This window comes from Phoca vitulina, unplaced genomic scaffold (assembly GCF_004348235.1).
Source record: "Phoca vitulina isolate PV1807 unplaced genomic scaffold, GSC_HSeal_1.0 scaffold11, whole genome shotgun sequence".
Lineage (NCBI taxonomy): Eukaryota > Metazoa > Chordata > Mammalia > Carnivora > Phocidae > Phoca > Phoca vitulina.
Window position 1 is genome coordinate 10,581,937 of NW_022589714.1, and position 13,784 is coordinate 10,595,720.

Here is a 13,784-nt window from a genome sequence, read left to right on the forward strand (position 1 = left end):
AAGCAGGGGGAGGGAGAAGCAGGCTCCCTGCAGAGCAGGAAGCCCATGCAGGACTCAATCCCAGGACCCTGGGATCATGACCTGAGCCAAAGGCAGGCGCTTAACCGACTGAGCCACCCAGGCGTCCCTAAAGTGATATTCTTAATTAAGGAAGCTTATCTTGTTTCTCTTACCTTCTAATTTTGTTAGAAGACCTGATTCCGTTTTATTCTTCAGGGTTACTGAATCAGTAATAAGTTCAGAACTCTTCTCATCTGACATCAGAGGTTCCTTGGAATGGATATTTTGAATAGACTACATAAAAAGAATAAGATATCAAAAAAATAAAGTCTCATAAACAACAACAGCACTAATTTGTCTTAGTGTTCGAAATACTGAAGTCTCATCTATGTGAAAAGATTGCTAACTAAATTATCTACTATCATCAGATGTAGACTCACAAACTGAGAACAGATTAATTTCTTCAATTATTGACTAGAGCATTGGGAATGTCCATAACCATATATTTGGGCAATGTGCTTTCAATGGACATAATCAACTGCTAAAATATATTCAATTAAAAAGAGAGATTGAAATTTTGAATCCAACATAAGACATGCCTCATTATTTTGTTACTGTAATTGTATTTTATCCCAAAAATAACATTAGTGAAAATTAAGATTTGTGTAAGTCTAAAACAGTAATTATTCTAAATCCAAAAAGTAAACTTTTGATATAATTATGCTCTATACTCTAAGATAGCTGTGATTAGTTAAAATAAGCATAGACCATGAAAGAGAGGAATCACAAAAAATACAAACTGAAAAGACCCACATTGTGAGCTCAGTGGTTGAACTCAAGTACAATAAGAATAGTATAACCCCTAAAAATCAGTGCATCAGAGACTAATAAAATTGTATCTTTTGAATTTACAAAGACACATCACATTTACCCTCATTGCTGCATAAGATGCCTTGTCAGATCCTATGATTAAACACACCAAGAAACAAAAATTGGGGGGAATGGCTCCCTAACCTATTCCCAAATCCAGGCCAACTAATCTGCTTAAACACATGCATAATAATTGTTACTTCAAAGTTATCCCAGGAGATCATTGATCATTTTGCTACCACCTCAATTTTGGAGGAACAGTTTAGGACTTCTATATCACTTTCCATTAGTAGTCCTATATCTCTCGGGACTGCAGGAACACCATTGGACCCCTTTCCCAGAAAAAACTTCATGAATCCTGGATCAGGAACCCTTGCTCCATGTAAAGATTTAAAAATTAAAATACCTTTAAATGTCTCAATTCACTGGAATCATTTCCAGTTGATTTAGATCCAGGCACAATCATATCTCGGCGTTCTGATCCAGAGGTCTGTCTATTACCCACAAAACAAAATAGTTTTAATGCTTACCTTGAAATTAATCTTTTCAGTGTGTTTTTTTTCCATTTTAAAGTTGACTTTTTAGCAAGATGTACACTTAATTGGAAAGATCTCTTGAAAAAAAAATTTTTTTTAAAAATAGCATGATTATAGTACAAATATAACTAAATTAGGAGCTGGGAAATGACAAAAGGGATAGAGGTAAGTAGTACTTCATTATGTATTAAGTAAGAGTTGCAGCTAAATATAACTGTAGTAAAGGAGAATGGGACAGCAGTATGTAGGTGAAACTACACTTCAGATTGCAAACAGCTTAAGACTAGAGTATAAGCCTTCCCATGGGCCTCCACAGTGGTTAGCATATAGTCTAACATAACAAGCACCGAGAAAATGGCTGGTTTGTTTTTGTTATTTTTTTTTTTTTTTAAAGATTTTATTTATTTATTTGAGAGAGAATGAGAGAGAGCACATGAGAGGGGGGAGGGTCAGAGGGAGAAGCAGACTCCCTGCCGAGCAGGGAGCCCGATGCGGGACTCGATCCAGGGACTCCAGGATCATGACCTGAGCTGAAGGCAGTCGCTTAACCAACTGAGCCACCCAGGCGCCCTGTTCTTATTTTTTTATAGTGGGAGAAAGTCTCCTTTATTCTTCAGCTAGGTATTTGAAATGGAGAAGACAAAAGTCATCTCATAAGATTCTGGACAACCAAAATGCTCTCTTAATATCTATCTTTAGTCAAGCCCTAAGCATGACAGGATTTTAATTAAAGAGGATGTCAACTAAGAACAAGCAGTTGTACTTCTGAAGTTTATTTGCAAAATGATTCTCTGGAATCCAAGGAGCCTTTTCTAATAGAAATAAGAAATCAAGAATGATTAGAGATAAGAACAGACCAGAAGAATTTCCTTAGCTAAGCTGGGTTACTAGATTCCCACTTCCTTTAAGGGGATAAACACTCAACTTGAAGGAAGGAGGACATACTGGATGTGAATAATATTTTATCTCTACCTGCCCTTCTCCACCTCTTGATACCCTGGGCTCTGAAGCAAATGAGTGAATTCATCATCTTTCCCATTGATAGCAGCTCTTTTCCTTGAACCTGCTAGCAAAGAAATTGTTCCTGCCCCTGCTATGAAGACATTCATACACGTGAGGAAGAGATTATTACCAGAGAGGCTATCCATAAGCAAGAAATGTCCAAACAGGAGTTTTTACCCCAGGAACATCTGCATAAACTTTTAAGTTTAATATTGACCTAGTATTTTTTCTGCTGTGTTTCCTAATTTGTTAATCATTCAATTTCTTTTTTTAAGATTTTATTTTTAAGTAATCTCTACACCCAACATGGGGCTCATACTCACAACCCTAAGATCAAGAGTCACATGTTCCAGCAACTGAGCCAGCCAGGCACTCCCATTCCTTTAATTTTTAATGAGTGAAAAAGTAAAATAAAGTCATTCCTTTCTTCCTAATAGCATTCAGAGACTCGGTAACCTTTAATACTAAATAAAAATTTAATCAAAATTACTATTAGGCAATAAAAGACCTTGTGACCATTCTGTCATCAATCTTTAAGTATTGAAAACAAAAAATTAAAATTCAAACATACCTTTTTGTAAAACTTGGTACAACTGAACCATCTGTCTTCCCATAATCCGGGCTACTTAGAAGGTTAACTGGGACTCTTCCAAATGGGCATGACTAAAAATGTTTTGAAAGATTAAGTAACCAACTAGGAAATAAACATATACCTCACTGCTATCACTTTAATCAAGGTAGATTAAAAGTAACTTACTCGTTTAGCTTTGTTTGTTTGTTTCAAGGGATTTCGATGACCTATCTCTGCATCTTGAGGGGGCATGTTCTCTCTATACAGAAAGAAAATACCCCAATTTTTAAAAGAATAATATTAACATATGTATTTCTATTAATTGCTAATGTTATTACCGTAACATTAAAATACATATGCAAGTGTATAAATAATGTAAATATATGATGAACATTTAAAAAACAGATTTAGTTTCCTTACCCATACAAAAACCTGGCTTTTGTAGTTTGTCCTCTGGAATCACAACTGATGTTCCTATTCTGTAAGTGTCCAAGTGAACTGGGGAATGATTCTTGAGCAGTCAATACTGTAGATGTTGTAAATATTTTTAAATTGTAATTAAATTCATAAAGATATAAGGAATACACAAAAAAAGTAATCTCAGAAATAAGAATATTTAAAAAGATAATTTATGGTAAACATTTGTCCTCAAATAAGATATGCAGACATGAAGATGTTATGAAGATAACCCTCTAACTATACTTCACAACTGATTCATGACATACCTGTTTCTCCAGAATAAAGGCACCCCTAATCTCTTGCTTAGATTGTTTTTAATGTGTTACTAATGAGTTTGATTAGGGGAAAAAAAAATTCCAAAAGGGTTAATAAATATTTGTTACTTCTAAAAGTCCTACCTCCTTTACATCTAAAATTTAGATTTTGATCATTCTACAAAGATGGTATTTTTCTTTAAAATATTATCCTGGGGACACCTGGGTGGCTTAGTTGGTGAATCGTCTGCCTTCAGCTCAGGTCATGATCCTGGGGTTCTGGGATGGAGCCCTGCATTAGGCTCCCTGCTCCCCAGGGAGTCTGCTTCTCCCTCTCCCTCTGCTCCCCCCTTCCCTCCACACCTCACTTGTGCATATGCTTTCTCTCAAATAAATAAAAAAATCTTTAAAAATAAATAAATAAAATACTACCCTGTATTCTTTTTTACAGACAATCTACCACAGAAAAGTAGTAGCACACATTAATACATTTACCTAATAAACTCTTCTTTTCCTCCTCTGAAAGCAGCTGCTTCTTTTGAAGGTTCAAATTCCGAATGGCAATTTCCAGCATTTCCAGTGGTACTGCTCCACATTCTACAGCTTTATGAAGGAGTTGTTTACTTTTTTTGAAATTACCTAACAAAGTAAAAAATAAATGTCATTTTAATGCAGTAATCTTCATTCCCCAGATACTTATTCATCAGGACCTAGGGAAAAATTTAAAAGGCTTAGGCAAAAATATTTATTCCAAGATTCATGTACCTTATTTCATAAGCAAATAAAAGCAGTTTCTCTTTTGGTAATAATTCCTGTCAAATAGTTTACTTACGTAATATGTAATTAACATAATTATGCATTAGCTTTATCATCATTGTCCATTTTCAAAAGTAAAAGAAATACAACAAAGCAGTATAAAGTGGGGGTAGCAAAAACCAAATAAAACAGAAACTTAAGGAACTTAGTAAAAGGGAAAACTAAGCCCTAGATGTTACTATAGTCCCAAGAACACCAATCTATTACAGTGCAGTATAATAATCATCATTCATGACAACATTTAGTTATTAAGGTCGACATCTTTTGCTAAAGGGAATCCTCTATCAAAAGGACTCATATTTTAAAAAGTAATGACAAAGATTAGTCTTTAGCTACCAGACTTAGCTATACTATCCCAAAAATGCAAAATAATTGAGACTACTAAAATTATCTGACTATAAATAAATCATCAAATTTCCTTTCAAATGCAAACTTAATATATTTTGTCTAGAATTTGATTGCTAAATATCAAATGTATACATCATGGATCATATGGAATGTGTTATCAGCATTTATGGGAGCCACTCAGCTATGCTACACACTTGGTACTTCGGATTTAAAAATGATTAAGAGACGGCCTCTAGTTTCTGACAGTTTACAAATTTTAAGAATATAAATATATCTGATAGTGGCTAAGTATACATTTATTCAGAGTACTGGTATTTCAGGATTTGAGCATTTTAGGGAGGCAAAAGAAAGGCAGGCTTAGATAAGAACTAGTATTAGGGAGCTTAATAAGGTCACAGACCCCCTCGAGAGTCTGATAAAAACTATGGAATGTCTTCCAACACTACAAAAATATACATATACACCAAACTACACATAGGATTTCAGAGATGTGTATATTTCCTGAGAGCCTATTCATAACCTTGTTCAAAATAATCACAATTTTGACCTTGAGGCCACTACTACATTGCAGTGATAAAGTTTATTTCTTTTATACAGATAACAAAATTTGAGATTTTCAATATTTATATGTTCTAAAGATATAAAATTTATAGTTGCTGTTGTTAGGCCATAATACTTCAACAAATGTTTTAAGTAAGATGAAGAGAGAGAGGGTATTAAAGGTCTGGCCAAACTTACTCTAATAAGCAAGGAGTAATCAATTTTCCTAGGCAAAAAAGGAATGAATTTCTTTTTTTTTAAGTCACCTGACAGTACACAGGATAGATTAGAGATGATTCAGATAACTAGGACTCAGAAATATTATAAATAAGTAAAAGTCCAGGGTTTTCAAACCATTTCCTGAGTTTTCACAATGCTTTTCTCCAACCTCAGTCCTGGGAAATACACTCCAGTGACTGAGCCCTGCTACGGGCACGATGATGGGGATTCTGGCTGAGCCAAACCAGTTAGTGTTATGTGTATCACTGGTAGTAAATGGGATCAGGGTTGGAGCAGAGGGAAAATTAGGAACATGGCTAGAGGGCAGACTGAGCATGGATCCAAAAGTCCCAGAAAATGAGAAAAAGACAGAAGAATAGATAGGCTAAAAATGTCTGAGGAAGAGATTGCCATGGTTCTATCCAAAAGTCCAAAAAGTCCAGACTATGCAAGAATCAAATGAACAAGAAATAAAAGCTTCTACAGCAGTTTGCTTTTCTTTTTAATTAAAAAGGGGAAGTACCAATTAATGCTATAATTATATTTTGATATATATTTTTGTAGTATGAAACCATAGCATAAGGAAAGTTTATCTAAGTGCTAACTTAAGTGTCTGATATCCTTCTACTGCACAAGTATGCAGTGAAAAAGCCACTTTCCTTAGGCATTTCCTGAATCTAATTAATAGCACAAATACGATGTTCATGCTTATTTCCCTGGATTATGCCTTACAAGTAGAAAAGCTAGTATAACAGATATTCTCTGCATTTACACTTTGGTGGCATTCTTCCCCCATATTCTCATCTTATCAACTTCCATGCCTTTCGCCTCAAATTTCTACTTCATATGTATGATTTAACATTACAGTCTGAGTTACAGCAGGAAGTTATCTATTACTTAAAATTTGGACTTGACATTTTCAAATTACCTTGTGATAGTTCAAACTGTGCAAAAGATACATGCACAAAAGCAAATTTCTTGCAGTTTGCTCTGGCCATCTGAAAGTAGTCACGGGCATCGTCCGGCTCCTGAATACTGTAATAAAGATTATAGAGTCAAATTTTAAGAAAAAGGACATAGCTACTTAAGTTTGATAACTCCTCATTCAATTTTCCAAGGGACATGGCATGTTTTTCTCTGTTTGTAAAATTAAATACTAATCAGTTAGTTTTTAAAATCTTTTTAGGCAGAGTCCAGAATATGTAACTTTTGTAGAAATATGTACATAGTAAACAGAGTTTACAATACTCACTTGTTAATTATAAACAAAAGGATTTGGTTAAAAAATATTAATTTTCTTATAATTAATCCTGACATGTTTCTTTTATAATGTAGTTATGTGCAATGTAATGTAGTTAGTTAATGTAGTTAATAAGTGAATACTTACGCTTTTAATTCAGCAAATCTCACTTGAATTTGAGCAAAACTCTCATTTTGGCCATATTTATCTGGAGGAAGGGCTTCAATTGCTTGACTGTAACGACCAATCAATTTATTTAAAAGAGCTTCATTTAGGGGGACACTGTTTTTCTCTAGTTTGAGCAACAAATTCAACCAGTCCTCTGGGTTGTTTGCCATCATCATAATTTGGTTAACAGTTCCCGAGTTATCTGAATAAGAGGAACAAAATATACCAAAACAAATGCCAAATTGCACTTTCCTTTCAAATTAGTTAATAATTTATTTTCTCAGTATAAATGTACATAAGCTCCTTAAAACACTATAAAACTTTAACAATTCCTATAAATATGAGCAACTTATTTACTGCATGTATGCCTTTATAAGAGTTTATTTTATTCCTAAAGTTACATATTTTGATGGAAAGAAAAACTTTGGAAATAAGCTCTTTTGTAAGTAGCTTTTAAAAGGCCATATGTAGTCTAAGAAAATTTTATGCTCTAGCAACATAATTCTATTTCAGCCCCCTAACTATCCGAAGAAAACCTAAGTCTCTCCCACCACCACCTGTAACAACTTTGTTAGAAAATTCCTCATCAATGACTTATTCATTAAAAATTTTAAAACTTATTGCCCCATTCCTAACATAACCTTCTTTACAACCTCACCCATCCAACATTATCTCCATATATCTCAAACTTACCTTTAACCCAATTAAACAAAAACAATTTATAAAAGATAAGTAACTGGTATGGTTATTTTCTTCTCCCTGCAAGTTACTCATATTTCTCCATAATTTTCATGTTGTAATTTATTTTTTTTTACTTTCTTTACTGTCAATTGTTTTAAAAGGACAAATTGAATTAATGTCAGTCTCCTGTTCAGGATATTTTAGTCATTACTAAACAATAAATTATTAAATTCAGATTTCCCAAAGAAACTATCATTCCTTCTATCAGTTTCAGTTGCCTTCAAAAAGGGCAAATCTTTGCTTTAACAAACAAAATTACTGTTTCTGCTTTTTACTAAAGCATAACATATTCATTACTCTGCTTTTTTATTTTAAATTTAATCTGGCCTGATATTAATTTCATTTTCCATTTTTTTACCTCCCTTCCATTGAGCTCCTAACAACTTAGTCTGCAAGAGGTCTAAAAACCACTGTGTTGGAATGAGAAAAGACGCCGAATAGCCAAAGGAATATTGAAAAAGAAAAGCAAAGCTGGTGGCATCACAATTCCGGACTTCAAGCTCTATTACAAAGCTGTAATCAAGACAGTATGGTACTGGCACAAAAACTGACACATAGATCAATGGAACAGAGTAGAGAACCCAGAAATGGACCCTCAACTCTATGGTCAACTAATCTTCGACAAAGCAGGAACGAATATCCAGTGGAAAAAAGACAGTCTCTTCAACAAATGGTGTTGGGGAAAATTGGACAGCTACATGCAGAAGAATGAAATGGGATTATTTCCTTACACCATACACAAAAATAGACTCAAAGTGGATGAAAGACCTAAATGTGAGACATGAATCCATCAAAATCCAAGAGAACACAAGCAGCAACTTCTGTGATCTCGGCCACAGCAACTTCTTGCTAGAAGGTGAGGGAAACAAAGGCAAAAATGAACTACTGGGACTTCATCAAGATAAAAAGCTTTTGCACAGCAAAGGAAACAGTCAACAAAACTAAAAGACAACTGACAGAATGAGCATAGATATTTGCAAATATCAGACAAAGGGCTAGTATCCAGTATCTATAAAGAACTTATCCAACTCAACACCTAAAGAACAAATAATCCAATCAAGGAATGGGCAGAAGACATGAACAGACATTTCTCCAAAGAAGACACCCAAATGGCCAACAGACACATGAAAAAATGCTCCACATCACTGGGCATCTGGGAAATACAAATCAAAACCTCAATGAGATACCACCTCACACCTGTCAGAATGGCTAAAATTAACAAGTCAGGAAATGACAGATGTTGGTGAGGATGTAGAGAAAGGGGAACCCTCTTACACTGTTGGTGGGAATGCAAGCTGGTGCAGCTACTCTGGAAAACAGTATGGAGGTTCCTCAAAAAGTAGAAAATAGAGCTACCCTACGACCCAGCAATTGCACTACTGGGTATTTACCCCAGAGATACAAATGTAGTGATCTGAAGGGGCACCTGCACCCCAATGTTCATAGCAGCAATGTCCACAATAGCCTAACTATGGAAAGAGCCCAGATGTCCATCAACAGACGAATGGATAAAGAAGATGTGGTGTATATATATACAATGAAATACTACTCAGCCATCAAAAAAATGAAATCTTGCCATTTGCAATGACCTGATGGAACTAGAGGGTATTATGCTAAGCAAAATAAGTCAATCAGAGAAAGACAATTATCATACAATCTCACTCATAGGTGGAATTTAAGAAAAAAAACGGGATCATAGGGGAAGAGAGGAAAAAATAAAACAAGACGACTCAGAGAGGGAGACAAACCATAAGAGACTCTTAATCATAGGAAACAAACTGAGGGTTGCTGGAGAAGGGGGTGGGGAGATGGGGTAACTGGGTGATGGACATTAAGGAGGGCACGTGAAGTACTGAGCACTGGGTGTTACAGAAGACTGATGCATCACTGACCTCTACCTCTGAAACTAATAATACATTATATGTTAATTAATTTAATTTAAATAAAATTTACAAAACAAAAACAGTGTTTGCAAATGAAAGCCTCAGGTCTGAGTACTCCATTCTCCCTCTACTCAGAACTTAAATTGTGCCTTATTGTGTTAGTATTTATTTGATGCCAAACATATTTCACAGTGCAGTGTAGTGATTACATAAATTTTTGTCACCTAGAAACCATGGTTTTAATCTTTGGATTTCCCTCAATACTTATGATAATGTCTTATATCCCAGTTATCAATATATGTTAAGTATTCACAGTTTTGAGTGAGCTAAGAATTTTATTTTATTTTATTTAAGATTTTATTTATTTATTTGAAAGAGGGAGAGTGCAAGAGAGAGCACAAGCAGGGGGGTGGGGCGGCAGAGGAGGGAGAAGCAGGCTCCCCGACAAGCAGGGAGCCCAATACGGGACTTGACCCCAGGATGCTGGGATCATGACCTGAGCCCAAGGCAGACGCTAAACTGACTGAGCCACCCAGGTGCCCCGACCTAAGAATTTTAAATAAGGACTCATCTTGGTGTGCAAGGTTTAACATTATTTAAGTACACATAATAAAGTATGGTAATATTCTACTAAGATTTTGCTTAACACCAAAATGATCATTTTCTAGGTTGTTTCAATTGAATATGATCTACCATCATGACTAGATTTCAGGTTCTTCCACTTAATCCCTCATCCATTTAATGGTCAGTATAGACATAACAAATTTATCCAAAGGTCACTTTTCAAAACAACCTCAATAATCTGAAATAGAGAATTAGGCTTCTGAGCTAACTGTTCATAAAGCTAGGGTATTAAACTTTGGGCACTTTTACTGATTCATCATCCAATAAAAATGTAAGTATCCACTACATGCCAGGCAACATTCTAAGCCCTGTAGATATAACAAAACAGATAAAAATCATGCCTTCATGGAGCTCATGTTCTAGTGGAGGAGACAGATAACAAACAAATTCATGAGTAAATTAGATATAAGGTGATTAATGCTATGGAGAAAAATAATACAGGGAAAGGATACACATGCTCACACCAGTAGGTTGCTATTTTAAGTAAGTGAGCAAGGAAAGGCCTTACCGAGATGACCTGTGAACAGACCTGAAAAAGCTAAGAGTTGGCAGATTATCTTGGGAGTGGTGTTCAAGACAGAGAGCAAGAACAAAGGGATTGGGATATAAGCTGGTCTAGAATATAGGAGATAGCAGGGAAGCCACTGTCGCTGGAACAGAGTAATAAGCAAAGGAGAAGAGAATTAAAGGGGGAGTAATAGGAAGATTCTCCCCTATCAAAAATTGAGTGTTTGACTTTAAATTTATACCATAATTTCATTAAGATTCATGACGTTTTTCTCAGTTTGCAGCAAAAAAAAGAATGGAAAAAAATGGCATATCTACTGATGGCAGGCGTATCAACAGAAATAACAGCTGACAGTAATGGAAGAGTTAAGAGCATACTGTAATAGGTTTCTGTTTTCAAGAAAGCAGAAAATTGTGGAACATTTCCACACAGAAGGTTTAAAATATAAAGTGTTTGTAGAATAACTGGCAAGTAACAATTACTGAGAAAATTACATTTATGAAATACAAGTGGTTAACACTTCATTCCTTTACCTTAGTGGGCACTCAAAGAAAAGGAACTCACCTGTAGTATCAGCAGAGACTTTATTCAAGCTTAGCTCATCAGTAAGGTCTTCATTTTTAAATTTATTTTTAATATCTCTCACTTTGTTCATTATAGAATCAATTGTCAATTCTCTGCCACTTAAATCCTCAGCCTCCATTTCTAAGGCAAAAAAAAAAAAAAAAAAATATTGAACTGGTCATCATTCCTTTTTACTAGCATTAAAGAAAAAATGTCTCAGCTAGCCTTTTAGAACCCAGAAGACGAAAGCATTAGTTATACGAACACATCTAAACACATATATTATCAGAGTAGTATTTGTGAAACTATGCTCATAAAAACAACAGCACATCCTTGTAATTTGTCCAGCAAGGTTTCCAATAGGCCAGATACACCTTTTCTTCACAACAGAACTTCAGTGAAGTCATTGCACAACACAGAAATTGCTGCCCCTCCTTGCTTTCAAACTTTCCATTTTTCTTCCACACTTTCCTTTCACTCTTTTTCCAGAATTATTTCCTCTGGGCCATCTGCAAATTTAGTCATTTTTTAAAATGTGAGGGAGTGTTTGCTTGGATTCTGGTAGTGACATATAGACATAAAGAATATTTTTGATAATGAAAACCATTCCTTTATTCACCTGCTGTATGCGAGTAAGCCTGCACATTGCAAGTGCGTTCAAAGCAGAATATATACACATTATTGCCTTTTATTGATAAAGTGGTATCAGAAGGCTTGTTCTTATGCTTATCTGGCAGAATTATGATTTGCTATCTTAATCATTCTAAAAGCAAAAATCTACTGCATTCTTATAGCACCAGCACTTGCTCATCTGCACGGTGGTGATGTTACAAAGTGTCTGCAGTCGTTCTTCCTGTCAATCTCAGGTTTGTGGTTCTCAGACATTAACCCAGTAGCCCAGGGTAACTGATATTAATGCCGCCCCTGACCTCGAGTTTGACAATGAAAAGGGGCGATAAAGTGGGCAGCTAGATACCACTATTTGAAGTCAGGTTCAAAAGGTAACTGTCAGAACGGGGTCACTGTCTCCTCTCCCTGTTCTAAAACACCAGACAAGAGGGCGTGTCTTTTGGGAGACGATTTCATGGCCCCAAAACTCTCCCCAGGTGCCCTCCAGGCCCTCTTCAGCGAGGTACACACCCACCTCTTGTTTCCTGGGTCCTCAACAAAATCTCCCTCACCACCCGCTGGATTGCCGGAAGCAGCGAGACCTCCTCTCCCCCTTCAGTTCGTTTAGCCGCGCCCTACGTCTTCTACCAGGCTCTGAGTCCTCCCCGCCGCGCCCTAACCACTCACCGACCCTCGTGGCTAAAGAGCCCACACACGGGCCGCCGCCGTTCCTCTGTGTGCCCGCGAGGGAGAACTCACCGCCAGAAAACGGAGTAGGGAAGAAAAGATGGAATCCAGGCCCCTCTCCTCAAACACGTTTGAATTTCCCCGCCGCTATCGTCGCGACTGCCTATTGGTCAGTTCTAGTCACGTGGAAGCGTCTGCCGTAATTGGCTTGTGTGCATCAGCACCGCCCGGCTCCCTGCGATCCGCCAGTTCCGCCTTAGGAGGTTCGTGCGCTCTGACTCCACCCGGTCGGCGCGGGCGGTACCTACGTGCTCGTATTTGGTGGGCGTTCCCAGACTGTCAATAGGCCAGTTTTACTGCACTTTCTCGTTTGACCAGGCCAAATTTTTTGCCGGGGAGGGAGTCACCTCTGGGTGGAGCTACCTGGTGAGAGGAAAGTAGTGATGGGGGCCGTTGCCCCGAGCATCAGGACCTAAAAGATGCCCTCTGAGTCGGCCCTTCCCGCCGCACTGCCAGCGGATTCCGTCCTTCGCCCTCCCCACTGCCCGGCTCAGGGAGGATATGGCAAGAACGGTTCGTTCGCAGAGCTATCTTCAACTCTGCGGCCTGCGCAAGAATCTCAGTGTTTTTTGTCCTTGAGCTTTCCATTTGTGCCTTTCCGCTCTCCTAAAATAAATAACTCCGCGCTTCGTCTTCAAGCCAAGGCCCTCCCCTTTGTCAGAATTCTGTGCGGAATTCACAAGCCCGTCTGGATTGCAGCGGCCCGAACTCGCCTGATCAGCGCCCTCCCTCCGAATTTGTCCCATTCAGGAGCTCAGGTGCCCTCAGGGAAAGGGCACCTCCCTAGTAATCTACCCTTGCTGGGCTCTGCTGTTAAAGTGGCTTTGTGATTCAAGGCAACACTTTCTCTTCTCTGCCAATCGAAGAGATGTCTTTGTTGTACCAGCATTAGGACATATGCTGTATGGGAGAACAGGCTGGTTGGTTTTGTGTATGTGTAGGAAACGGATTACAGCTGGCACTTGTTAACTCCAAAACTGTCCTTAGAACCTTCGCATTCCCAGCTCTGGCTAGCTACTTAGCCAGCAAGAAAGCCCCTCCTCACTTACTGCATCTTTCTATATCTACTGACTAATTATTTTTAC

At 37.3% G+C, this 13,784-nt stretch overlaps 1 protein-coding gene across 1 annotated transcript in view; it reads right to left on the bottom strand.

Moving 5' to 3' along the window:
- The window catches only part of TTK (TTK protein kinase), a 48,709-nt gene extending 36,008 nt beyond the window's left edge, over positions 1 to 12,701 (bottom strand). The window contains exons 1-10 of the mRNA XM_032409395.1: positions 12,640 to 12,701; positions 11,344 to 11,484; positions 7,003 to 7,225; positions 6,544 to 6,650; positions 4,188 to 4,331; positions 3,400 to 3,505; positions 3,166 to 3,238; positions 2,980 to 3,071; positions 1,277 to 1,364; positions 174 to 294 (exon numbers count right to left, since the gene is read on the bottom strand). Coding sequence (XP_032265286.1) covers positions 174 to 294; positions 1,277 to 1,364; positions 2,980 to 3,071; positions 3,166 to 3,238; positions 3,400 to 3,505; positions 4,188 to 4,331; positions 6,544 to 6,650; positions 7,003 to 7,225; positions 11,344 to 11,482 — 1,093 coding nt within the window. The 5' untranslated portion in view covers positions 11,483 to 11,484; positions 12,640 to 12,701. The remainder of the gene's footprint in view (positions 1 to 173; positions 295 to 1,276; positions 1,365 to 2,979; positions 3,072 to 3,165; positions 3,239 to 3,399; positions 3,506 to 4,187; positions 4,332 to 6,543; positions 6,651 to 7,002; positions 7,226 to 11,343; positions 11,485 to 12,639) is intronic.
- Positions 12,702 to 13,784: the final 1,083 nt, after the last annotated feature.